Source organism: Rutidosis leptorrhynchoides, chromosome 4 (genome assembly GCF_046630445.1).
Source record: "Rutidosis leptorrhynchoides isolate AG116_Rl617_1_P2 chromosome 4, CSIRO_AGI_Rlap_v1, whole genome shotgun sequence".
Taxonomy (NCBI): Eukaryota; Viridiplantae; Streptophyta; class Magnoliopsida; order Asterales; family Asteraceae; genus Rutidosis; species Rutidosis leptorrhynchoides.
In genome coordinates, this window is record NC_092336.1 from 54,947,821 (window position 1) to 54,973,261 (window position 25,441).

At 34.8% G+C, this 25,441-nt stretch overlaps 2 protein-coding genes across 2 annotated transcripts; both read left to right on the forward strand.

Moving 5' to 3' along the window:
* The first annotated feature begins 11,054 nt into the window (after positions 1 to 11,054).
* Positions 11,055 to 14,384, forward strand: LOC139839560 (ubiquitin-conjugating enzyme E2 7). Its single transcript, XM_071829653.1, has 6 exons — positions 11,055 to 11,232; positions 11,424 to 11,526; positions 12,330 to 12,427; positions 12,548 to 12,648; positions 13,009 to 13,086; positions 14,139 to 14,384. Exons 1-6 carry the CDS (start codon positions 11,184 to 11,186, stop codon positions 14,214 to 14,216), a joined length of 507 nt encoding a protein of 168 aa, XP_071685754.1. The 5' UTR covers positions 11,055 to 11,183; the 3' UTR covers positions 14,217 to 14,384.
* Positions 14,385 to 19,045: 4,661 nt separating this feature from the next.
* On the forward strand, positions 19,046 to 23,677 carry LOC139843562 (UDP-glucuronic acid decarboxylase 6-like). Its single transcript, XM_071833669.1, has 13 exons — positions 19,046 to 19,181; positions 19,590 to 19,687; positions 19,772 to 19,858; positions 19,965 to 20,052; positions 20,169 to 20,260; positions 20,442 to 20,506; positions 20,606 to 20,694; positions 22,053 to 22,130; positions 22,235 to 22,328; positions 22,630 to 22,696; positions 22,786 to 22,849; positions 23,113 to 23,153; positions 23,251 to 23,677. The coding sequence occupies exons 2-13, from the start codon at positions 19,607 to 19,609 to the stop codon at positions 23,434 to 23,436; spliced, it is 1,032 nt and encodes a 343-aa protein (XP_071689770.1). The 5' UTR covers positions 19,046 to 19,181; positions 19,590 to 19,606; the 3' UTR covers positions 23,437 to 23,677.
* The last annotated feature ends 1,764 nt before the right edge of the window (positions 23,678 to 25,441 follow it).

Here is a 25,441-nt window from a genome sequence, read left to right on the forward strand (position 1 = left end):
TATAAACCATATAACAACTATTTCTAACATCAATTAAGCATAACAAGCACAAAACATGAAGATTCAAGCTCAAAAATGCCTAAAACCCATTTTACACCTCAAACCCAATATCTATGAATTAAGCCACGAATCTAAGCAAACAAACCTGGATTAATGATCACAAGGATGATATGAATTAATCCTTAAAGCCTTACAATCCAATTTCTAGCTTGGATTAATTTAGGGTTTGAGAGGAAAAGAAGTTTGGTACGTACTTGCTTTTGAGAAAAGTCTAGAAATGGATAGAAAGAAGCAGTTTACACTCTTAAGTGGGTATTAAAACCCATACCCCACAACACACGGGTATTTACCAGTTATCTAATATCTTTCGTACCTCGTTAGGAGGCCCTAACGGAGTCCAAATTAAACAAACAAACCATTTCTGTGACCCTTGTCACAAACTGGTCTTAACCAACTAATCAAATAATAATAAACATATTAATAAAATAAAAGCATATTTTAACCACAATTATAAACCTAAGGGTAATTAAGTAATCTTACTTCTAACCCCGGTTACAGTCTGTTACACTTATGCTACCAATGAAAGCTGCTGCATGTTTACATGGAAGGCCTTTAATTTGCCAAACTCGACAAGTGCATGTTCGCTCATTTAATACAACCTCCCATTGTCTTCCCTTGAATTTCACTTCAGCTCGATTATCGCTACTTCTATGAACCTCATATTCACCCAAGTTCTACAAAAATAAAAATAAAAATAAATAATGGATATACAAACAGATTGTAATGTATGTAAACTTAAAGTGCATATGGCTTAAAATTCGATACATTAGGCCATAGTTTAAAACTCAAATAAGTCACATAAATCAGACCACATAATTAATACGGAGTAAGATACAATTTTCAAGCTACGAAGAGCATTATCATCATCTGGTACCTTTTTATTTAATTAACAAATAGATTAGAATTCATGACTACAATATGTTTCAACAGAAGAAATAAAAAAGAATAAGAATCGTTACCTTCTGGATGCAAGGAAAAATAGATGAATGATACAGAGTAGTGATCATCAAAGTTATCATCGCCTAATATAGTTTCCACTCTGTTGAGAAAATAAATGGCGGGATTATTTGGCGCCATCTACATGACATACGACGTAATAGGTTTTTAGGTTAGGATGGATTGAATGGATACGTACGATGGATTTAGGGTTTAGAATGGGCTTATTTAAAATTATATAGTTTAGGTGGGTAAATATGTGATCTAAGAAGATATATTTGATGGATTTAAACATTTAATATGGGCTTATATGATATTATCCAATTTAAGTGGATTTATATGTGATTTTGGTCCTTAAGAGGGAGATATGTGATAAAATCCCTATATACAATCTATCCGAGTATCTTGTGATCTATCTGGCCTTTTTTCTTGCCATACATAAAGTATTGGGATGGTTTACAATGTCAAAATGAATAGTAAATTATTGCTAATTTACATATGCAAGAAAATGTAGGGTTCGGTGACTTTAATGCTATTTGTTTTTTGTTTGTGCTAAATCTTGTTTAAGTTAGTTTAATCGCTTTGTGGTTGGTTTTGTAGTTTGTTTGAATTATGTTAGTTCAATTGTGGTTGTTTTGAGTGGGTGATAGTCGGATCACTTTAACAAGAATTGTATAGTCTCCATTAATTGTAATTCATGAGACCTTTGAATCACTCTACTTTTATTTAATGTATTTTCAGAAGAAAAAATGTATTGTGTGATCTATAAGAGATGTCCCAACCATGACAGAATTTTCTCCAGGACTAACCAACCATTCAATGCCACATCAGTACTTTCATCTTACTTCCTTTCCAGGACTAAACTCAGGACTAAACACTCCCAACAATGACAATCCTCCTTCCATATTTTTATTTTCTTTTTTAATTTTTTATATTATCAAATAATTATTATTTTTTATATTATAAATTTAAAAAAACAACATAAAACTACCATTTCATTAAAATTAAAAAAATTACAATAATTAAAAATTAAAACATTACGACAATTAAAATAAAATACTAGAAAACTAAATAATCAAACTACTCTTCCTCCTCGTCCATGTTTTCCAATTGCTTCGCATATTTTTTCTTAATTTTTTCTCGAGCCCGCATTAACATATCGTAGTCATCGGGAGGCAAATCTCGTGAAACCGGTTTGGAAAGAAGCTTCAACCCTTTAAACATAGTCCGCATGTCGATGTCTTGTTGTAGCTTTTTCATTGTTTGATTCGCCATTTCTTGTGAAGCTTGGGTCGATTGAGCAATTTTAAAGCGGACTTCATCGGAAGACATACGGCTCGCGGCATCGGATGAGTAAGAGACTCTTTGACTTTTAGCTCGACTTGGAGGACGTCGGAATGAGTCGGTATCCTTTAACAAATTTTCCATTTGGATTGGGTCGGGGAGCGTGCTTGTGTTCGGGTTGGAACTTCCCTTGGTTGGAACATTGATTGGTATATCATCGGTTTGTTTTCGTTTGTTGCTACTCGATATACTTTCACCTTCTAAAAACTTCTGGCAATCCTTAACACTCGCCACGCATCCTCAAACGCAAAGTGCGGCCCTTTGTTTGCGCTTTGAAAGCGGTTCGGGTCGCGTTCATAATGTCTTCGTTATTACAACCACTTTGCCACATTTTTTCGTATTTATTGTAAAGCGCAATCCATATCTTGACATTCCTTTGCATTTTAGACCATTTTCCACTTATTTGATCCGCATGTCTTTTCTCCGTAACAATCGAATTATATTGTCTTCAGACTTCACCCCAAAATGAATTATGATTTTGGTCGTTTCCCACACTCAGATGTTCGAAAACATACACAAAACGCTCGGCTAAAATTTTTGTCTCCAAGTCCGTCCAAGGAACCTTTGGACACCTCACTTTCTTTCCTTTTCCTTTTTCCGTATCACGTTCGGGTTCGGGTTCGGGCTCGGGATCGGATTCGGGTTCATTTTGGAGTGGTGTTTCGGGAACTTCTTCGTCGAACGATTCGTCACGTAGACTTTGATAATAAGGTGTTTGTTGAGTTTGTTTTTGGTTCGGGTATGAAGGAAGTTGTTGAGAATGTTGAGATTGTTGGTTCGGGTAGTATGGACGTTGTTGAGAATGTTGATTCGGGTAGTATGGAAGTTGTTGAGTTTGTTGGTTCGGGTAGTATGGAATATGTTGAGATTGTTGACTTTCTTGTGGGATATTTCCGAATATACCGGAAAAGGGATTAGTATTTGCAAATCGAGAAAACCTGGTAGTTTGTTACGAGTTATCGAGTAAATTTTGCATCATATCTCGACTCACCGCATTTGGATCATGAACTACCGGACGTTGTTTCGCTTTTTCTTTGTTTGGTGTTTTTTTGGAACTCATTTTTGTGGTAAAAAGGTGAGAAAAGTTTATAAAAAAAAGATGGGAATGAGAGAAGTAATATGAAATTTGTGTGTGTAAAATGAAGTAAATGGATTGTGTTTAAATAGAGTAAAAAAGAAAAATAAAAAAAAAAAGAAAATGGCATATAGCAGTTAAAATAGCCGTTGGCTTTTTTTTTTTTTTTTTTTTTTTTTTTTTGCAACGATCATTTTGATCGTCCTCAAATATGCTGAAAACGGACGAAATCGAAGCAGAAGTAGCTGGGCGAGGGGCTGGGCGGCCTCCGTGCCATCGGCGCCCAGGCTGGACGGGTGTGGGCGGGTGGGCTGGGCGAACCGTTGGGACACCTCTAATAATATAATATATATATAATATATGTTGATGTAGATTTTTCCTCCACAAACTATTATATCCTTGTACAAAATACACCCTTTATGTCTCATTTTTAATTGTTTTCAAACAAATAATTAGTTTTAAAAATATTATTATTAAACAATACTTTTATTAACTTTACAGTTTTATCATTTATTGTATATAAATTAAATCTATAAAATAACTCTACATCATTATTATTAAATATTTACGTAAATGAATATTTAATTTCAAACATGACAATATAGAATATCAGATTATAAAATTGAAAAGTAAAAATTACACCACCAAATATAGGGTAATAATCATATAAATAAGAGTTATTGGTGTAAGGATTATTACCCTTGTTATAATTCAGTAGGCTTATAACTACCTTTAGTGGTTTGATTCTTGATGTTATAATTCAGTAGGCTTATAACTACCTTTAGTGGTTTGATTCTTGATGTTATAATTCAGTAGGCTTATAACTACCTTTAGTGATTTGATTCTTGATTTAGAATACTAATAATGAAGTGTAAGAACAAAGATGATAATGGAGAGAAAGAAAGAAACACTTTGTAAGTGTGAGAAATGGTGCAAGTTTAATGCTTGCATTCATGAGTATTTATAGCCTAAAATCTCAATATAAAAATACATACTTTGTGTACCAAAATTGACTATATGTATACACCAAAATTGACTATCCATATCTATATTATTATTATTATTATTATAACACTCCCCCTTGGATAGCAATTTTATTTTGTTGAAGATCAACTATAAATTACTGCCTCGTTAAAAACCTTGCTAAAGAAAACCCAGTGGGAAAAAACTTTAGCTAAGGGAAAAAGAGTGCAGCATGGAGTTGACTCCCCCTCAAGTAGACATCGCTTCAGCTGTTACATCTTTTGAACATGTCTCATGCCAATGTTATGAACGTGTGTTCTGAAAATAGCAGTTGGAAGTGCTTTCGTGAAAAGATCAGCAGAGTTTTTGCTAGATTGCACATATCTCATTTCAATCTGGTTGTCCTTAATGAGATTTTGAGTGTATGAGAAGAATCTAGGTGGTATGTGTTTTGTTCGGTCACTTTTGATATACCCTTCTTTCATCTGTGCTATGCAAGCTGCATTATCTTCATAGATAGTTGTTGGACTTTTATCGCGTTCTAGTCCACAAGAATCAGTAATGAGTTGTGTCATTGATCTCAACCAAAAACATTCTCGAGTAGCTTCATGTAATGCAATCACTTCGGCATGATTTGACGATGTAGCAACAAGTGTTTGTTTTTGAGAACGCCATGATATTGCAGTACCTCCATTTAGGAATACATATCCAGTTTGAGATTTAGCTTTATGTGGATCAGATAAATAACCTGCATCTGCATAACCAACCAAATCTTGTTTTGATTCGTTAGAATAAAATAATCCTAAATCAGTAGTTCCTCGAAGGTATCGAAATATGTGTTTGATCCCATTCCAGTGTCTTTTGGTAGGAGCAGAGCTGAACCTTGCCAACAAATTAACTGCAAAAGAAATGTCAGGTCTTGTACAATTTGTAAGATACATAAGAGCTCCAATTGCACTAAGATATGGTACTTCTGGTCCAAGAATGTCTTCTTGATCTTCACATGGACGAAATGGATCAGCTTCAACATTGAGTGATCTAACAACCATAGGAGTACTTAATGGTTTTGCCTTGTCCATATTGAAACGTTTCAAAATCTTTTCAGTATATGTTGTTTGATGTACAAGTAAACCATTAGGCATATGCTCAATTTGTAAACCAAGGCAATACTTGGTTTTTCCGAGATCTTTCATTTCAAATTCTTTCTTTAGAAGTTGAATGGCTTCATGGATCTCTTTATTTGTACCTATGATGTTAAGATCATCAACATAAACAGCTATGATCACATATCCGGATGTTGTTTTCTTAATGAAAACACAAGGGCAAGTAAGATTATTTGTATACCCTTTGCTTATCAAGTAATCACTTAATCGGTTATACCACATACGTCCCGATTGTTTTAACCCATATAAAGATCTTTGTAATTTAATCGAATACATTTCTTTAGGTTTTTCATTTGATGCTTCTGGTACCTTAAATCCTTCAGGTATCTTCATATATATATCACTATCAAGTGATCCATATAGATAAGCAGTCACAACATCCATGAGATGCATTTCTAAATTTTTAGAAACTGCCAGACTGATTAAGTACCTAAAAGTAATTGCATCCATAACAGGAGAATAAGTTTCTTCATAATCAATTCCCGGTCTTTGAGAAAAACCTTGAGCTACAAGTCTAGCTTTATACCTTGTAACTTCATTTTTCTCATTTCTTTTTCGGACAAAAATCCATCTGTATCCTACAGGTTTCACATCTTTAGGAGTGAGAATGATGGATCCGAAAACTTTTCTTTTATTGAGTGATTCTAATTCAGCTCGTATTGCTTCTTTCCATTGAGCCCAATCATGTCTATTTTGACATTCAACCATAGATGTTGGTTCTGGATCATCATCATTATTCATGATGTCATATGCAACATTAAATGAAAATTTCTCATCAAGATTTTTCATTTCATTTCGGTTCCATAATATTATTGAATATGCATAATTGATTGCAATTTCTGTATTGACATCATCAATCTCCTCTGCAGTAGGAGTACTGATTTGTGGTTCTTCTTGAACACTTTCTTTTACTTCATTATCAGCTGATTTTCTTTTTCGAGGATTTTTATCCTTTGAACCGATTGGTCTTCCACGTTTCTGACGTGGCAAAGATTCATGAGTGACGTTATTGCCAGCTTTTGGAATTTCAATTCGAGCTGGAGTATTTACTGCTGGTATATATGATTTTGTCACCGTTTTTGTATCTGTAAATGCATCAGGCAATTGATTTGCAAGTTCTTGTATATGCATTATCTTTTGAACTTCTGTCTCGCATTCTTTTGTGCGAGGATCAAGATACTTTAATTGAGGTTCACACCATGAAACATCATTTTCTTTATTTTTCATTTCTCCCCCTAATCTAGGGAACAATGTTTCATTAAAATGACAATCAGCAAAACGTGCTGTAAAAACGTCACCTGTCATAGGTTCAATATACCTTAATATTGAAGATGTTTCATATCCAACATATATTCCCAACCTCCTTTGAGGACCCATTTTTGTACGTTGTGGTGTCGCAATTGGAACATACACTGCACAACCAAATGTTCTAAGATGGGAAATATTTGGCTCTTGACCAAAAGCAAGTTGTAGGGGGGAATATTTATGACTTGCACTTGGTCTGATGCGAATCAATGCAGCAGCATGTAAAATTGCATGACCCCATATAGATACAGGGAGTTTTGTTCTCATTATCAATGGTCTAGCGATTAACTGTAAACGTTTAATCAATGACTCGGCTAAACCATTTTGTGTATGCACATGAGCAACAGAATGTTCAACAACAATTCCTATAGACATGCAATAGTCATTAAATGCTTGAGATGTAAATTCACCAGCATTATCAAGTCTCACCCTTTTAATGGTGTAATCAGGAAAATGAGCTCTCAATTTAATAATTTGGGCAAGAAATTTTGCAAATGCCACATTACGGCTTGATAACAGACAAACATGAGACCATCTGCTAGATGCGTCTATTAGAACCATGAAATATCTAAATGGTCCACATGGTGGATGAATTGGTCCACATATATCACCTTGAATTCTTTCAAGAAACATTGGTGATTCTTTCTCAACCTTAAGTGGTGAGGGTCTAGTTATCAATTTTCCAAGAGAGCAAGATGTACATGGAACCATTGTATCATGATGGATTTTTCTATCCTTTAGTGGATGTCCATGAGTACATTCAATAATCCTTTTCATCATTGTTGATCCTGGATGGCCTAATCTGTTATGCCATAAACTGAATACACCAGGATCAATATATTTTTCGTTAACTACCATATGTATTTCTGGTACATTTATATGTGTATAATGTAATCCAGAACTAAGTCTTGGCAGTTTTTCAACCACATGACTCTTGTCAGTGATACTTAAATATTTCTCATTTTCTGTTGTCACTGACTGATAATCATACCCGTTAAGGTATATGTCGGAGAAACTCAATAAATTTCTGCTTGACTTGGGAGAAAATAAGGCATCATTTATTAAAAATTTTGTACCATTTGGTAGTATGAAATTTGCCTTTCCTATCCCTTTTATCAAGTTAGCAGGTCCTGATATTGTATGTATAGTTCCTTCCGTTGGTTTTAGATCAATAAAATATTTCTCGGATTTAAGTATAGTGTGTGTAGTTCCACTGTCTGCTATACAGAGATCTCCACCACTTGATTGATGTTGTATTCCAGCAAAATTCATATTGAACTTCATATATAAGAAATAAATAGTGAGTACATTAATATTACACAATATTTTAAACGCAAATAGATAGTACTGAAACATTTAGCAAACATAATGACAAAGACAGACGATATTAAATCGTTTATTTTTCAAAAGACACACAACTTAAACATTCAAGAAATCTTCATATAAATCAGATGGTTTCTCAGTGACTGTTGGATCAATATTATCCACAAAATTTACTTCCTTTTCTTTACCTTTCAGCGAATCCTGATACATCTTAACAAGATGTTTAGATGTTCGGCAAGTATTAGCCCAGTGGCCCATTCTACCACATCTGTAGCAAGATTCTTCAGAATTTTTAGAAGAATTTTCTTCAACATCTTGTTTAATGGGCTTGTTTTGTGGTTGATATTTATATTTTCGTGGATTACTATTTCTTTGACCACCACGGCCACGACCACGTCCACGCCCATTACCATTACCATAAGGATGGTTTCTACCATAGTTATGGCTTTTGGCATGATGATGGTGATGGTTATTATAACCACGACCTTGCCCGCGTCCTTGTCCCTGTTTATAATTATTTGCAGTATTTGCTTCAGGGATTGCAAGTGTACCAGTAGGACGGGATTGCTGATTTTTCATTAATAGCTCATCATTTTGCTCTGCAACTAAGAGATATGAATTAAGTTCAGGATATGTTTTGAACTTTAGCATTCTCAAATTTCTTTGCACTGTGATGTTTGCAGCATTCATTGTGGAGAAAGTTTTCTCCATCATGTCTGCATCACTAATTTCATGTCCACAGAATTTAAGTTGTGAACATGTATTATACAGAGCTGAGCTGTATTCATTTACTTTCTTAAAGTCTTGGAACCTTAATGTTCTCCATTGTTCCATTGCAGCTGGAAGTAAAATTTCTCTTTGATTATTGAATCTGCTTTTGAGACCTTCCCATAAAACATGGGGATCTTCTACAGTCACATAATTATTTTGTAAGCATTCATCAATATGTTGATGAATAAAGCAACATGCCGTAGCTTGTTCTTTTTCAGAACAAGTGTTGTTTTCATTTATGGTTTCAAGAATGCCCATTGATTTAAGATGCATTTTTACTTTTATAACCCATGGCATGTAGTTGTTTCCAGTTGATTCTAAAGGAGTAAATTTAAGCTTTTCCAGATTCGACATTTTTTATTATCAAAAATTAAAACAAACATCATGATAAATTAGAGTCAATTTATATTCATAAGTATATAAACATTAAACATAAATTTAATATAACATAGATGATAAGTAGGTGACAGTGTCGACCATGTGTAAGCAATCATAAATAAATGTTATATAACAAAAATATAAATATTAGTAAACATAAATGAAAATTTGGCGACAGTGTCGACCATATATTTTTTCAGGTGGTATAACCGACCTATATCATTCTGGTGGTATAACCGACCATATATCATTTTGGTGGTATAACCGACCATATATCATTTTGGTGGCAGAGCCAACCATATTTAGTATTAAGATTATCGTGCTGATAACGTGTTATAATTCAGTAGGCTTATAACTACCTTTAGTGGTTTGATTCTTGATGTTATAATTCAGTAGGCTTATAACTACCTTTAGTGGTTTGATTCTTGATGTTATAATTCAGTAGGCTTATAACTACCTTTAGTGATTTGATTCTTGATTTAGAATACTAATAATGAAGTGTAAGAACAAAGATGATAATGGAGAGAAAGAAAGAAACACTTTGTAAGTGTGAGAAATGGTGCAAGTTTAATGCTTGCATTCATGAGTATTTATAGCCTAAAATCTCAATATAAAAATACATACTTTGTGTACCAAAATTGACTATATGTATACACCAAAATTGACTATCCATATCTATATTATTATTATTATTATAACAACCCTATATTTATTTTACATAAAACACACATATGCACATAGGTTATTATTATATACGTATAATAATTCTATATAGTATTGGACCACTTGTAAAGCACGTGCTAGAGCTCAAGAACACGCCTCTCAACACGCCATAACGCAACGTGTTGGCGGCAAATTATTGAGGCGTGCTGAGTAGCTTCACGACAAAAAATGTGATGTGCTTCTATTTATTTATACTTTATATGTACGGACTAATTTTAATATTTTTTATATCATTTTCATCTAACTTCCAATTATATTTTAACACATCATCCCATCATTTCTCAATTTTTCAATACATTTGTTATGTTATTATCAACTACCATCCTCGTATTGGAGACAATACGTTTTTTAACGAGTACAAGTGAGTTCAAGTGGTTGATCCGATGGACTTCTCTCAATTTCTTTTGAAACATTGGAGCAATAATTTTTGGATTAGATTACAAGTATGTTGAGTGAAGAAAGCTTGCACAATGTTGTTGGGGTTAACTCTTGGAAATGGAAAATAGGAGACAAGTCTCAAATCTCGTTTTGGAATGATTATGGGGTCGGAAACTATTCACTTCGGTAGCGTTTCCCTAGCTTATTTAGACGGTGCTCGTATCAATCAGCCTCAGTTAATCATTTTCGGGGCAATTTAGGCGAGGAACAATTAGGGTGGAATCTTCGTTTGTTTGCGCCACTAACCGAACTAGGGTAATAAAGGTGGGTAATTCTGGAACAATTTTAAGTTTTCGGCCGATTAGTATTTTGGGATGGGGATTGGCAATACTAAATTTTGGAGATTAATCTGGCCGACTACGATTTGGGCTATATGGTTAGCATGAAATGATATTAATTTTATTGCTCCAATGTTTCAAAAGTTTCTTTATTTGTATTTCGAAAGTTTCTTTATTTGTATTCTCTTTGTATTATGCTCTTTTCATTGTTTTGATTGAAAGAAACACCGTAATAATAAATCATGTAAATGTAAATGATATTCCATTCCCAACCCAAACACTTTAAATTGCAACCATTATTGTATTGTATTGTATGTATTGTAAATCAATCAATCAAACAAGGGCTTACGCTAACATTCATTTTCGTTGAATTTTGCCCTTTCAATTTCCTCACATCGGCCTCCATTCTTTTATCTTCTATCTTCCATGGCATCTCCATCTCAAGCAAGTCTCCTTCTTCAGAAACAACTCAAAGGTTATATTCTTATCATTTCAGTTCTTTTATTTTTCTTATATTATATATTATACATAATACATAATACATATAAATATATAAATATTATAGTTTAATAATATAAATTTAAATATAGTAATATACATTATGTTATGTATATTTAATATTTTAATCAATGATGTTGATCCAGTTATTTGTTTGTTTAAATACAGAGCTTTGTAAAAACCCTGTTGATGGATTCTCCGCTGGTCTTGTTGATGAAAGTAATTTATTTGAATGGAGTGTCACTATTATCGGACCGCCTGATACATTATAGTGAGTATTTTTTATATATTTTGTTATAAAGATTGAATCTTTGTGTTGTGGTGCCCTTCAATTAGGAAATTGATTTTGTGGGTTTAGGTTAATTAGGGTTTTGAATGATTAGTTGTTGTAAAGTTAGGGTTTTTAGTTAGTTTAGCTTATTACTTGGATTTCTTTCTTTTAATGTCAAATTCACTGTTTTGTATAAAAGTTTCAGAATATTTTTTTCTTTAATATGTACAAAGATTGAAGCTTGATGTTACATGACCATGTATTATAGGTAAAATTAGTTCTTCATGATCATGTTCATGTTTCTTGGCTTTGATTTTTTTTTTTTTTTTTTAATCTGAATTTTTTCATTTTCGAAAAGGTTCAAATCTGTATGTAAAATCAATGTTTTATAGTACATCATAAGAGCATATCGCTAAAAAAACATACAAGAAATGTTTATGCTACAATTGCCATGAATATGAATATCACCAATAAAGTTCAGGACATCGATTGAAGGCATTGAGTGAGAGTTTTAACAATCATGAATATGACGATGACTGTATTTGGTGTTGTTCTGTGCACATCATGTTATGTCTTGTGGGCACCGAAGCTTGATCACAAACATCTATCTTACATATTATGGAGTTTGTTTATCAATTATCAAATTACAGGCTTCTTTGCATTGACGCGGTGTCTACATTTAATGGATTTCTATGTTTAACCGGTGACAGATCATGTGATTGGAGGATAGTATTTGAAACTTTCAAGATTATGTAATGTAGGATATGTTTCTGACTATTAATTTCTGAATGTTATTGTTTTAGTGATGGTGGATTTTTTAATGCTATAATGACCTTCCCACAAAATTATCCAAACAGCCCTCCAACTGTAAGATTTACCTCAGAGGTTTGGCATCCAAATGGTTAGTAGGGTGTATACGTGACACATTTTTTATTATCAATTTGTTTTTATATTCATCGTGTATAAATTCCTAAGATCTCATCGAGTCTATTTAAAAAGATGGTTTCTTTGGGTTGTACAGTTTACTCTGATGGCAAGGTCTGTATATCGATTCTTCATCCACCTGGTGATGATCCTAATGGCTATGAGCTTTCAAGTGAGCGCTGGACACCAGTTCATACGGTACGTTTTCGATGGTTCAATCCGAAATTTTTGCTGTTTTGATGCAATTGTTTCCTTATAAGAACACACGTCACTTTGGGCGGATCAAAGTAGATTCAAATGGTTACAAGCTATAACCTTTATTTGAGTTTTATATTAATAAAGATTGTCGGGTCAACACAATCCCATTTGACCCGTTATCAAACATTCTGTAACCAATCATCGTGCCTAATTGCCTCCTATGCTTAATTTTTTGTTTAAATTCTTAACGAAGTGACAAAGTCTTACCACTCTATTAAGTTATCTGCAGTTTGTTTGATCTGTCTTTCGATGTATTGTTGTGGACTTTTCATTAGTTGATTAAATATACACTATTTTCAGGTAGAGAGCATAGTCTTGAGCATTATATCAATGCTTTCTAGCCCTAACGACGAATCACCTGCTAATGTGGAGGCCGCGGTAAGATATATGTTTTTCATTGGCAAATTGCATAAACGCAGGGTCATATTTCTTTGTAGAGGAACATAGAGTTACCTCAATCCCAAGAAGGATCCAAATTTCAATATTTTGATAGAAAGGTGCAACCTTTGTAGTTTTCTACTCAGACCACTCCCAACAATGACACCCATGTTAATATTAACACGTTGCCACATCAACGCCATCTCACCATTTTCTTCCCATCACTAGTCCAAGACATTTCCCTCTCAACCATGACATACCCTATCACATAAATTAGGGTCGAAAAACGCGGGTCGAAAACGCGCGTCTAAAACATGCGTCGAATAACGAGCCTCAATTTAATTTTAGTAGGACCCAATTGGGTCAAGCCTAGGGCCCATCAATCTTTTAAAAGAAGTTGAGCTTTGATGAGTTTTTGTAATGGACCTCTTCTTTTTCTTTTTCTATTATATGCTTGGACCCATTTGGGTCTTCAAGTAAACCCAATGGGCCTCTTTTTGAGGCTTTAGGCCTTATCTGCCTGGTCTAATTAAATTAACTAAATAATACAAAGTATAAGTACTAAAGTTAAATGTGCAACAAAAATGCAAAGAGTCGTCTTCAAAAATGCCAAATATTGACGAAATCAACCACGGGCCAAGATTGGCTAGCCCGTGTCAACAGCGTCAATATTGGCTAGCTTGAAGGCGAGCTTTTGGTGAGCTGCATTGGGACTGGTCTTAAGAGGAATCTAACCATAGTTACGCGGTCTTAAGATTGGCTAGCTTGAATGATGTGGCTGCTGATGTGTCGGTCATTACTAATATGTGGACTTTTTTCCTCATGTGATGTTGATGTCTTCGTACATGAAAACCATCTAAATTACAAGATCTGAAGTGAATGCCTTTTGAGAATTCCTTTTTTTTGAAGATAGAAATACTGCAGAAAATTACTAAACTATACATGTTTCTTTATGTAATAAACTTTTGTATGCATTGTTGTTCTAACTCCATGATGCATCAAATAAGCTAATTTCTGCCTAAATTCATCACATACAATGTTGCGGGTTTCAGAAAGAATGGAGAGACAGAAGAGACGAGTTCAGGAAGAAAGTTGGCCGATGTGTGAGAAAATCACAAGAACTTATGTGAAACCGAACTGGCGAGTCCTTATCGCGGATCTGGCCCTTGTGGATTTGCCATGTTACGCATCTTATTTCATATATTCGTTTTACACTCTTGTTTTGCTTTTGTTTACGTATGTTATGATGACTTGTGAAACAGAGTTCTAAAAAATGTCATTATTCGGACATTTTTTTATGATCCTGTTTGGTTAGCTCGTGAATCTTTTGACTCAAGACGCTGTTAAAAGTCGACGAGCTTGTTATTATGGAGTGGTATAAAATGGACTCTGTTTGTGCTTTGTTCAAGGGACCTGCACCAGTTTTTTGAACTTATGCAAGATTGTTAGTGAAAGACTGAAAGTTGTACTTTTGACACATAAATGTCATTCTTAAAGGATCGTACAATGGCCTGAGATGGTTTTTCGCATACTGTGTACCTGTGTTCTGTTCTGTTATCTTTCGACAACTAAACAATGAAAGTCCTACATAAGCAAGTCATCAATTTTATGTGTGATTTTTGTCACAAAATGTGCTTCCTCATTTTGTTCATTATGTGGCTTTATATAAAGGCAAACTGTTACTAAATGATATATTGTGAATTTTTTTAGCGGCAAACACACACACACACACACATTTTCGTTTATGACGGGACTTGAACTTATTACCTCAAAATTAATAAGACTCCTGTGATAATCATATGTCATTTTCTAAGGTAGAACCGTAGAACCTTTAGACTTTTCGTCTAATAGTCATACAAGACCAATCCCAACCATGATGCCGTCATGAGCATTTCCTCAGCGCCACATCAGCTTTCTCTTTCCACCTTACTCAACACTTCCTCTCATAACACTCCCGTAACACACCACTACCAATCATGACATACTTCTTCTCATTACATACCCCATAAAATTAATTATATAAATAAATTTATAACTTTATCTCATTACATACCCCATAAAATTAATTAAATAAATAAATTTACAACTTTAATAGCAATATGTACAAGTTTATTATGCAAAATAAAGAAGAAAGAGAAAACAACTCGTCCTGAAATGTGCTTGTGGAAGAAAAAAAGGAGGGCGACAGAGGTGAGGGCGGTGGAGGGCAAAGCTATGACAAGATAATGCCAATTGTGCCCTCGCATGACATTCTTCATGACATTCCCCATCACTTGCCGATGGGAATGATCTAACACACTGCTTTTCTCACATTAACTTAACATCTTTGTAACTAATTCATAATCATACCCACAAAATAGGGTAGCATCACTCGATGAAGCCCCACCTGCTTCACGAAAGGATGCTTCATGTAAGGATGTTACTGTGAGATAGTGCCTCGTGGATTATTATGGAATCTTAGGTCTTGGAGACTGATACTAGATGTGATGTGGATGTGGGGTTTAATCCCCCAGAACTTGTTTGAGGCATTCTAGTCTAGTTTCTTTATCCGAATCATCAATGAAGAAAATTCTATGGGATTACAGAGGGGCTAACGACGAATATTGAGCAACTTCGTGAGGACCCTTAAAGTTCGTCAAAGTAATGAGATTGCTGGAGAAAGGAATAAGAAACTACAACCGAGGCATTGCCTGAGTGGTATACGAGGGGGCGACATATTTGTCCTCAACGAGTAGGTGCATGTTTAATTTCAAGGGCCATGATCTAATTGGTTGTAACACCGGCCTTTTTTTTTTTTTTTTTTTTTTTAATACACAGCGGAAGACTTTAATAATAAACACAATATAAGTCACGTCATTACATTAATCCGTGCAATTATGTTTAAGTTTACACAACGGTGTTAAGTTATTACAAAACATTATTTATACAAAAGTTCACATCAGAGTTGGGTTGTCAAACATGTCTTCTGCAACAGCACCCATCCCGACTAGCAGTACCTAAACCTGCAAGGGGAGAATATGTGGGGGATTAGCGCACCGCTAAGTGAATGGAATCTATCTAACAGATATAGCTTAAGCCACACACAAGCTATATACGAACAACAATACATGCTAACCACCAACTAGCATACAATAAGACAATACGAGGATCGGCGGCTTGTACGAGCACACGACTCCCAGCTGATCGGGCCTGAGTCTACCGATAGTCCCTGCTACTCAATTCACAGTATAGTTCTCCAGATGCAGGGGGTGCATCGTTCACACTATACTCCACAATTAGTAGCCTATGGACCCAACCTCCCCTAGGCACGGTTGACCTCATACAGACTCTAACCTCTCCTAGGCACGGTCTCGAGTCCCCAGTCTCCCTAGGCCCGACTGGTGCCATTCACACAGTGTACACAAAATTCACATACAACATCAGGCAAACGATATTATTATTCTAACATGGCAATTTCTACACTAAGCATGGTAAAAAAGTCAACCACAGTAGCATGATATGCTACTTAAACTCTATCCGTAGATAGACCCACTCACCAATTACCAGCAACTGCTCAGTTATTATTATTTCTGAGCTTCCTCGTTGTCCTTATCTCCTGAGAACAGCAAAAACCAAGTTAGAATAGTGTTCCCATCAAGATTAGACACACTGACAGCGAATTATAGCAAAATTAGTAAAAAAAAATGCGTCCGCTAAAATTTTCATGCTCAACACTTATGCACTTTCAAAATTTACATCCTGAACACCAAAATACAAACGGGCAGCATAACGGCTAGAAAAAGGCACTTTGGTAAAACTTTCTGCCCTGGACACAGTCGGTCGACTGTCTCCTCAATCGGTCGACTGACATAGACAGTCGGTCGACTGTAGACACAACCGGTCGACTGACTTTCTCAATTGGTCGACTTATTTGGTATTTCCACAATCGGCCGAAAGTCAAACTCAATCGGTCGGTTCACTAGCCAGTCGGTCGACTGTCGACCGACTATGTTCATCATCTGCAGATTCTGAACACAACCTACGGACTTCAAGCTAAATTCACCAAAACTCGATATAGAGCTCGTTTTCGACACCAAAACTTACCACAACTCAATTACTACATGTTATAGAATATAAACCCACAAAGTTTTAACCATAACAACATCAAATTCATGGATTTTGACACAAAATCAAGCTTTTGAACAAATACACTTAAAAACACCATTTTAACACTAAATTGATCATGAAAGCTCATGATTCATACCTTAAAAGAATCAGTAGAGTGTAAAGAACATGATTTCAAGATCAATTCGAGCTCAAGATCAACAATGGAGAATTAAGGTTTGGTTAGGTGGGAGGGATGAAGGTACGGTGTATATGGTGAATTTTCTAGAAATGGGGAGGAAAATACAGCACACTAGTCACATAATTGGGATTAATTCCCACACTGTACAACACACGGGTATTTACCAGTTATCTGATATCTTTCGCACAAGATTAGGTAACCCAAACGAGGTCCAATAGAAATAAACAAACATGTTCTGGGACCCTTGTCACAAACTGGTCACAACACAATTATATTAAAACACTAATAAAGTAATAAAAATAAAAGCACTTAAAACTAAGCACAAACCCTAAGGGCAAAAATAGTCCCCTTACAACTAGTCCGGGTTTCAGTCTGTTACATTGGTACTGCCGGCAATTAGCTTCTCGGATGGGGTTTCTCCAACATTCAACCGTACTGGCAAGTTTGTTGCTATTTGAGTTTCCTCCAAACGTATTGAATGACATACAGGGGCGGACCTATGAAGGGTCAGGGTGGGTCGCCCGCCCCCAGTGGATTTGCAATTTTTTGTGTAAATTTTTTCAGTTTTTCGATTTTGACCCCGGTGGAATTTTTTTTTGCCCCAAACCCTTCATATTTTGTCCCCAAACCTTCATATTTTGCTCCAAAACCCTAGTATTTTGCCCAAAAATCTCTAAATTTTGCTCAAAAACCTCCATATTTTGCCCCAAAATCTCCATATTTTGCCCCCAAAAAATCTCTACGTTTAAAATTTTTTTTTGCCACCGGTAAAAAAAATTCCCGGATCCGCTACTGATGACATATGACCACAAAGTTGGTTAAGCTCATCCCGGATGATGATGATGATTAAGTAACTATCCTAAAATAAAAAACGTGGCCTTTATTACTCTTTCACGATCTTTCCGCTTGCGTGCTTCATAATTCAATAATACTTGATGATTCCTTGACGTGGCAAATATATCCTTATTTTTACTTTTCAGAATTAAAATTAATCACATGCATCATGACTTAACATACAACCTTCTCACCTTATCGATTTAAATTATATGGGCCCACGATGAATTTTTAATTGACGTCTAGGATGGCAATGGATCGGATATGGATCGGGTGAGGCCGTATCCATATCCATATCCATTTATTTTTTTACTTTTCATCCATCCATATCCATATCCGTCGGATGAAGCGGGTTAATGGATAATTATCCATATCCGTTTAAATTTATTTTATTTTTAACAATTATAAGCGGTGGTTCACTATATACGATCAAAAGTAATATTTTTAATAGTTTATGAGACCGAAAGTCACATTTTACTAATCTATATAACAAATATTCAATAGATAACCTATTAAATGTGTAAAGATATCGACATGTAAGTTGCTTACTTTTAGTTATATGAAATCACATTTGAACCACCAAAGTACGATAAATGCATTTGCTTATTTAAACAAACCAAAATATAAGAAGAAAGTTATATTTTTAGAGAAAATATAAAGAAAGATGAATATGAATATAATTAATGAAATATCACTACATTAATTATACTAATTTGAGTGATAAATTTCTGTATTTAGTTATTTCGGGTGAAAGCGGGTTGATCCATGGATGGGTATCCATTGCCATCCCTAATATTCAGGGATATAAATGACGTCTCTCCTTGCACCCTTACCATGGACCATCACGTAGCCGAACACAATCACACTCGGATCTGCATATACATACAAATACATCAAATGCATGTGTATATATAGGTCGAGGAACATTTCACAATCTTTCAATAAAAACTCAAACAATTCTGCCTAAAATTAACTGGTTAGTTTACATTTTTGCTTAAATTAATAGTTGTATATGTTAATTATGCATATTAATGATTGATTTGAATTGATTAGATTCAGATCTGTAAAATGTTTGGTGTGAATGATGCTTCATGAGTTCCCTACAACATAGCTTTCATTAATCTGAGTTTGCGTAGTTCTTAAGATTAATCAATTAGTTAGGTAGCTGAATTTAAATAATGATTATTTACTTTATGTGATCGCCTATTTAATTAGAAGTTTTAGCATGCTAAAATTCAGTAAGCTGTTGAAGAAGCAGTTAGGGTTTAAGTTGTGCATTAATACTTAATTAGGTAATCTGAAATGGTGATTTTATCCTGTGTGTTGAAAATTAGGCGTATTGATATGATATATGTTAATGGTTTATGTTTTTTGTTATATACAGCAAGTGATCTGAAGAAAATGGCTACACAGGGAACAAATAATGCTACTAGTAAACCACCTCCAACTCCGTCTCCGCTACGTTCCGCAAAGTTTTTTCAGGTACAGTGTTGACATTGATCGAAAATTGTGTATGATCTTGATGTATTTTTTTCAGTAGTGAGATAAATCTTGTAACATGGATAGGCGAATATGAGGATACTTGTGACTGGAGGAGCTGGATTCATTGGCTCTCATCTAGTGGACAGATTGATGCAAAATGAAAAAAATGAGGTACACAGTTTTGTTATTTGGTTAATTGAATGATCTATTTGAGGTATAGAGAATTTGTGTTATTATATTGTTTGTTTGTATTTGAGCATCTTGCAATTTATCTTAGGTGGTGGTTGTAGACAATTACTTCACTGGATCAAAGGACAATCTAAGACAATGGATTGGTCACCCAAGATTCGAGCTTATTCGTCATGGTATGTGATCTTTGTACAGCTGTTGATTATCATATTATTGCAAGTATGAAATCATGTCATTATGTCACTATGAACACTGTCTTTGTTGTAATTTAATTTATCTTATTTGGATACAGATGTCACAGAGCCATTGTTAGTTGAGGTCGATCAAATATACCATCTTGCTTGTCCTGCTTCCCCAATTTTCTACAAACATAATCCTGTCAAGGTATTTTGCTTTTTATCATTACTCAACTTTAGTTACTATCAAGGTAGTTGTGTAAATGTGTGTTTCTCCGTTATCTTTCTTGGTTTTGATCGTGCTATATCTTATTCTTGTATGGCATGATGTAGTTAATTTCATGTGAACTAATTACCATTTATTTTTCTATCCTATGAATCTCAAAAAGACAATCAAGACAAATGTGATTGGAACTTTGAACATGTTGGGATTAGCCAAGCGAGTTGGAGCAAGGTTCGAAACCTTCATTTTATAATATTTTTTTTTTTTTTTTTTTTTTTTTTTTTTTTTAGTATTTCAAGCTTTTTTAACTCTTTCTCCTTCACCATACAGAATTTTGCTGACTTCAACTTCTGAAGTTTATGGAGATCCTCTTGTGCATCCTCAGGATGAGAGCTATTGGGGAAATGTCAACCCTATTGGTAACTTTATGGCAACCAATTTTCTCTTGATTTTTATTTGAGCGCTTGTGTCTTGTATATATGTTGAGTATATTCGAAATCAGGCCCGGATTTGAGCACGTGTGAACTGTGTGACCGCACAGGGCCGCTACCTAAACGATAATTACAATATCTAGTATCTAATATCTTATATAGGTTATAGGTTATATATAGTATAGTAAAGTAATTTTTGAAGCAAACATATAAAATGGAGCTCTGGATATCTACTTCCATCTAAAATCTACACCCGTATTTTAATACTTTATTTGCTTATTTCAAAATTTATAGTTAGAGTTTAACCCTGTTGGAGCTAATCGGTTAGAGTGTCCCACATAGGAATGAGAAAGAAACAAATGCTTGTATATAAGCTTAGGAGAACCTCCCTCTATCACCAATTGGTTTTAGAGTACTAGGGAACTCTTAAGCTTTTATGCATGGCATGGTGGTGGACCTAAAATCGATCCTACAAATGGTATCAGAGCGGGTAGCACGGGTGTAATCATTGTGGCAGCGGCGGTTCATATCGGGGTGACTGTGGACGTGACCAGGGGAAAAGGTCGGGTGTCCTCGAAAAGTCGAGATGTAAATGAACGGGTCCGGAGTAAAAAGCCACGTTATATGATACGAGTGCATGGACAAACCGATTAGGGGGTGATTGTTGGAGCTAATCGGTTAGAGTGTCCCACATAGGAATGAGAAAGAAACAAATGCTTGTATATAAGCTTAGGAGAACCTCCTTCTATCACCAATTGGTTTTAGAGTACTAGGGAACTCTTAAGTTTTTATGCATGGCATGGTGGTGGACCTAAAATCGATCCTACAAACCCCTCAACTGTATAGTGTAGTTATTGCAACACCACTTTCTAAAATGTAGTTGCATCATATTTTATTAGAATACGAATTATGAACTACAAAACTACATTTTGTAAAACTACCACGTGCACTTTATATATATACAGAGTAATATATATATTATATATAAAACTTAAAAGATTCTGTTAAATATACCATATCTCGACTGGTTCTTTGGATACAAATAATACGAAATCTTGAAATAGCGGAAGTTACAAGTTTTGAAACACAATCTCCCTTTTAAAACAAAATTAAGACGTATTGTAATTAATAGTAGATATATAGAAGTTTTCAATTAACACGTATATGATATCTAATGGCAACGTTCTCGTGTTTGGGACCCTAATTTTTGATTTGGCAACGGACCACAAAAATAACGGGCCTGCCATATCCGAAATATTAACTATAAGGTCTTGTTATAGTTGAATGTGAGATATTATGAAATGATGACACCCGGATATTCTGTTTTATGTATTGCGCTATTGAAGGAGTTAGGAGTTGTTATGATGAGGGAAAGCGAGTAGCTGAGACTTTGATGTTTGACTATCATAGGCAGCATGGAATCGGTGAGTGGTGTCTCCCTTTTGTTATACTCAAAGACATACAACACATCATGTGCAAATCAAATGTGTACTGATGAACTTTAATATCGTATCGTTGTCTGTAACAGAAATAAGGATTGCTAGGATCTTCAACACATATGGACCTAGAATGAACATTGATGATGGCCGTGTGGTCAGCAATTTTATTGCTCAAGCAATTCGGTAACTTGTTAATACAACAGTGCTTGCTTTGTATTGATTGATTATTAATAGCTTCATATTCCCTTGTAGTGGTGGCAATTTTTACCCGATACTTTTACAATTTTGGGTTAAAAGTCAAATGGGATAAAAGTCTCTCACAGTTTATTATTATAGTGCCAAACTTCTAAAATTCGAAAATTAAGATGTTTTCTTTAGCTGTTTGAGATTTAAGCTGTTATAGGATATTTCCTGTCTATAATTACTCAGTATTATTTCGTTATTGGTCACCAATTATGTTTTGAGTTATTGCGCTATAATGCAGCAATGAACCCCTAACTGTTCAATCACCTGGAACTCAGACTCGAAGCTTTTGTTATGTTTCTGACATGGTAGCCACTTATCTAAGATATCACGGGTATTTTCAATTTCTCCATGACCTATTGATTTACTATGTGTCGCTTGTTTGCCTTTTTATCAGGTTGATGGTCTTATTCGTCTTATGGAAGGAAACAACACAGGCCCAATCAACATTGGAAATCCAGGTTAATGTCACTAGATGTATTCGAATAAACTATAGGGTGCCAAATGGGTGGGTTGAGTAAGATAATGAGTGGAAACTGGACAGACTTGAAATGAGAGGTTGGGTTTACCCGAAACACTTCTCTCCCAAATAATTATATTTTTATAAACAATTAGTGTGACAGTACTGATTACAGAAACAAGATTACTTCAATAATATTCTGTCTTTTATGTACTGCTTCATAGCTATTACAAGCGAATGCTAACTCTTCATTATTGCACTCAGGTGAATTCACCATGCTTGAACTTGCAGAGAATGTGAAAGAGGTCAGTTCAGTAGTTACTTTTCCCTTGAAATATGTTCTTCAGGTTACATTAGATTAAATTATGTGTTTTTAAGGTGCTGAATATATGTAATTTGCAGTTGATAAACCCTGAAGTGAAAATTATACATGTGGAAAACACACCTGACGATCCTCGCCAAAGAAAGCCAGTTATCACAAAGGCAAAGGAGGAGCTTGGGTGGGAACCGACTATCACGTTACGTGATGGCCTTCCGCGTATGGAGGAAGACTTCCGTAAGAGGCTTGGAATCCCTAAAACTGCATGAGACTTATAGTTTAATACCTGATTTACGACTACTTTACGAGTCATTGTAATACAAGTGCTCCTTTTCTGCGATTTCATCATGTATGTGTCCTAGATTTTACATTGCATTCTTGTTTCTTATATGGGAAATGAATGATCTGTTATCAGTTTATGGGTTTTGTTAATAGTGGACGAAGCTTAGTGAGAACAGGGAGGGGCTTTTCTCCCCCGAACAAAAGTGAAATTTATTGTCCTTTGAATTACGAGCGTTTAGGTTTTTGAATCAACTAAATTGGAGTCCTTTTGAAGAAGATATAATGAAAACTGTGACAACGGGGCTTTGCTCCCCCGAACAAAAGTGAAATTTATTGTCCTTTGAATTACGAGCGTTTAGGTTTTTGAATCAACTAAATTGGAGTCCTTTTGAAGAAGATATAATGAAAACTGTGACAACTCGTAGATTCAGTGAGTCTTCTCTTTTTCATACGGACCCTGATTTAGTTGATTCGAAACTCAAAATGTTCGTAACTTAAAAGTGCTTTTATATTCATATTTAATAAATTTTAAAAACAAACTTAATTAAATGTAATAGTGATCTTGGTTCCAAAGAACAAGTTCAATCTGTGTTCTCGATCTCCAATGAACAAATTCAAGCTCCGTATCTAAATAGTGATATGTGACAGTGTTCGGATCATTGTGCAATGTCCTAATCAAATGCGATCAAAGCCGATGATCATAAGCTATGTCCTCGATCACGATCTCGAATGAATCTATCCATGGAATGGTTGATTTTGCATATCATGAGTCTTACCTATTAACTAGGTGACGTTAAAACCAAGCATAACCCATGAACCAAACATATTTAAGAACTCAATAAATCGAATGGTTGATTGTATTTTCAAAGTATTTGAATATGATTTTAGCTGATTTTAAATGACTTCCATCCGAAGATCTAGACCATCAGTTTAGCGTCACATCAACATTCTCTCAACTTAATGAATAAAGACTTGACGCTGATATCGAATGATGAAGAATTGAACTTTTTTTTAACATCATACTTACCACCAATACTTTTGTTATCATACAAAAAATGTAATATTTAAAAAAGAAAAATAAGTGAATGAATGTTGCACATGAAGAAGGGAGTGTTCCAATGGGATCGTGTTGAAGATCCACGAGACGTCATGACGACGTGAACAATGGCAGTGGTCTTAACTAATCGACTTCTAATGGTGTTATTCGGTCAAGTATGGATTTTCAAATTCACAATTCTAGTAATACGTTGCAGGTAATTAAGATGAATTCGTGCAAACCATAACTATCATACACAGAGAGCTCTATATATGTAGTATTAAATTGTAGAGAGTTATATATGCAGCATTTATATTTATTTACAAATTAGTTAACCAAATTCTAGATATAAAGCCATAAATGAAATTGTAGGGTTAATTAGAGTTTGGAGTTTGTTGTTTTGGCTTTTTCTTCAGGTTTGCTTCCCTGGATGGATGGATGTATTTGCTTTGTGGCGTTCTCTCGCTTTGAGGTGTTGGTCTTGGGTATTCTTGAAGGGAGTTGGTTTTTGTTTTATCAGTATCTCAAGCAGCTTCTTCGGCGGGTCGATGACGATCTTTTAGTCTTTTGTTGTGTTTTTTTTCGGGAACGGTCAACATTATCCCGACCGTTGAAGTTTTATTTGTTTATCTTTGTTTAGTGCATTCGCTTATTAGATTATCTAATGTTAGCTTGGTTTAGTGTCCTTGTAAACGTGTATTCTGTTCTGTTGGTGGGACCGCTTGATTAGATTTATGCCGTTTGCCATTTGTCGCTTGCTTTGGCTTTATATGGATTTCCTTCCTTTTTGATCTTCTGATCCTTATTAGTGTTATAACGTTTTTTTAGGGAAAAATATAATCTTTGTTGGCGATGGGGTGTTGATAAATTCAACATAAAAATTGATAGATCTACCGTTTTATTTATCAATGAGTTATACGGTACAACTCATCAATGCATAGGAATGATACATCTAT

Coding starts and splice junctions, on each gene's coding strand:
- LOC139839560 (XM_071829653.1), top strand. CDS start 11,184: ATGGCATCTCCATCTCAAGCAAGTCTCCTTCTTCAGAAACAACTCAAA. Junction 12,428..12,547: donor AGAGGTTTGGCATCCAAATG/GTTAGTAGGGTG, acceptor TGGGTTGTACAG/TTTACTCTGATGGCAAGGTC. Junction 13,087..14,138: donor CTGCTAATGTGGAGGCCGCG/GTAAGATATATG, acceptor TGCGGGTTTCAG/AAAGAATGGAGAGACAGAAG.
- LOC139843562 (XM_071833669.1), top strand. CDS start 19,607: ATGGCTACACAGGGAACAAATAATGCTACTAGTAAACCACCTCCAACT. Junction 20,261..20,441: donor ACAAACATAATCCTGTCAAG/GTATTTTGCTTT, acceptor AATCTCAAAAAG/ACAATCAAGACAAATGTGAT. Junction 22,329..22,629: donor TTTATTGCTCAAGCAATTCG/GTAACTTGTTAA, acceptor GCTATAATGCAG/CAATGAACCCCTAACTGTTC.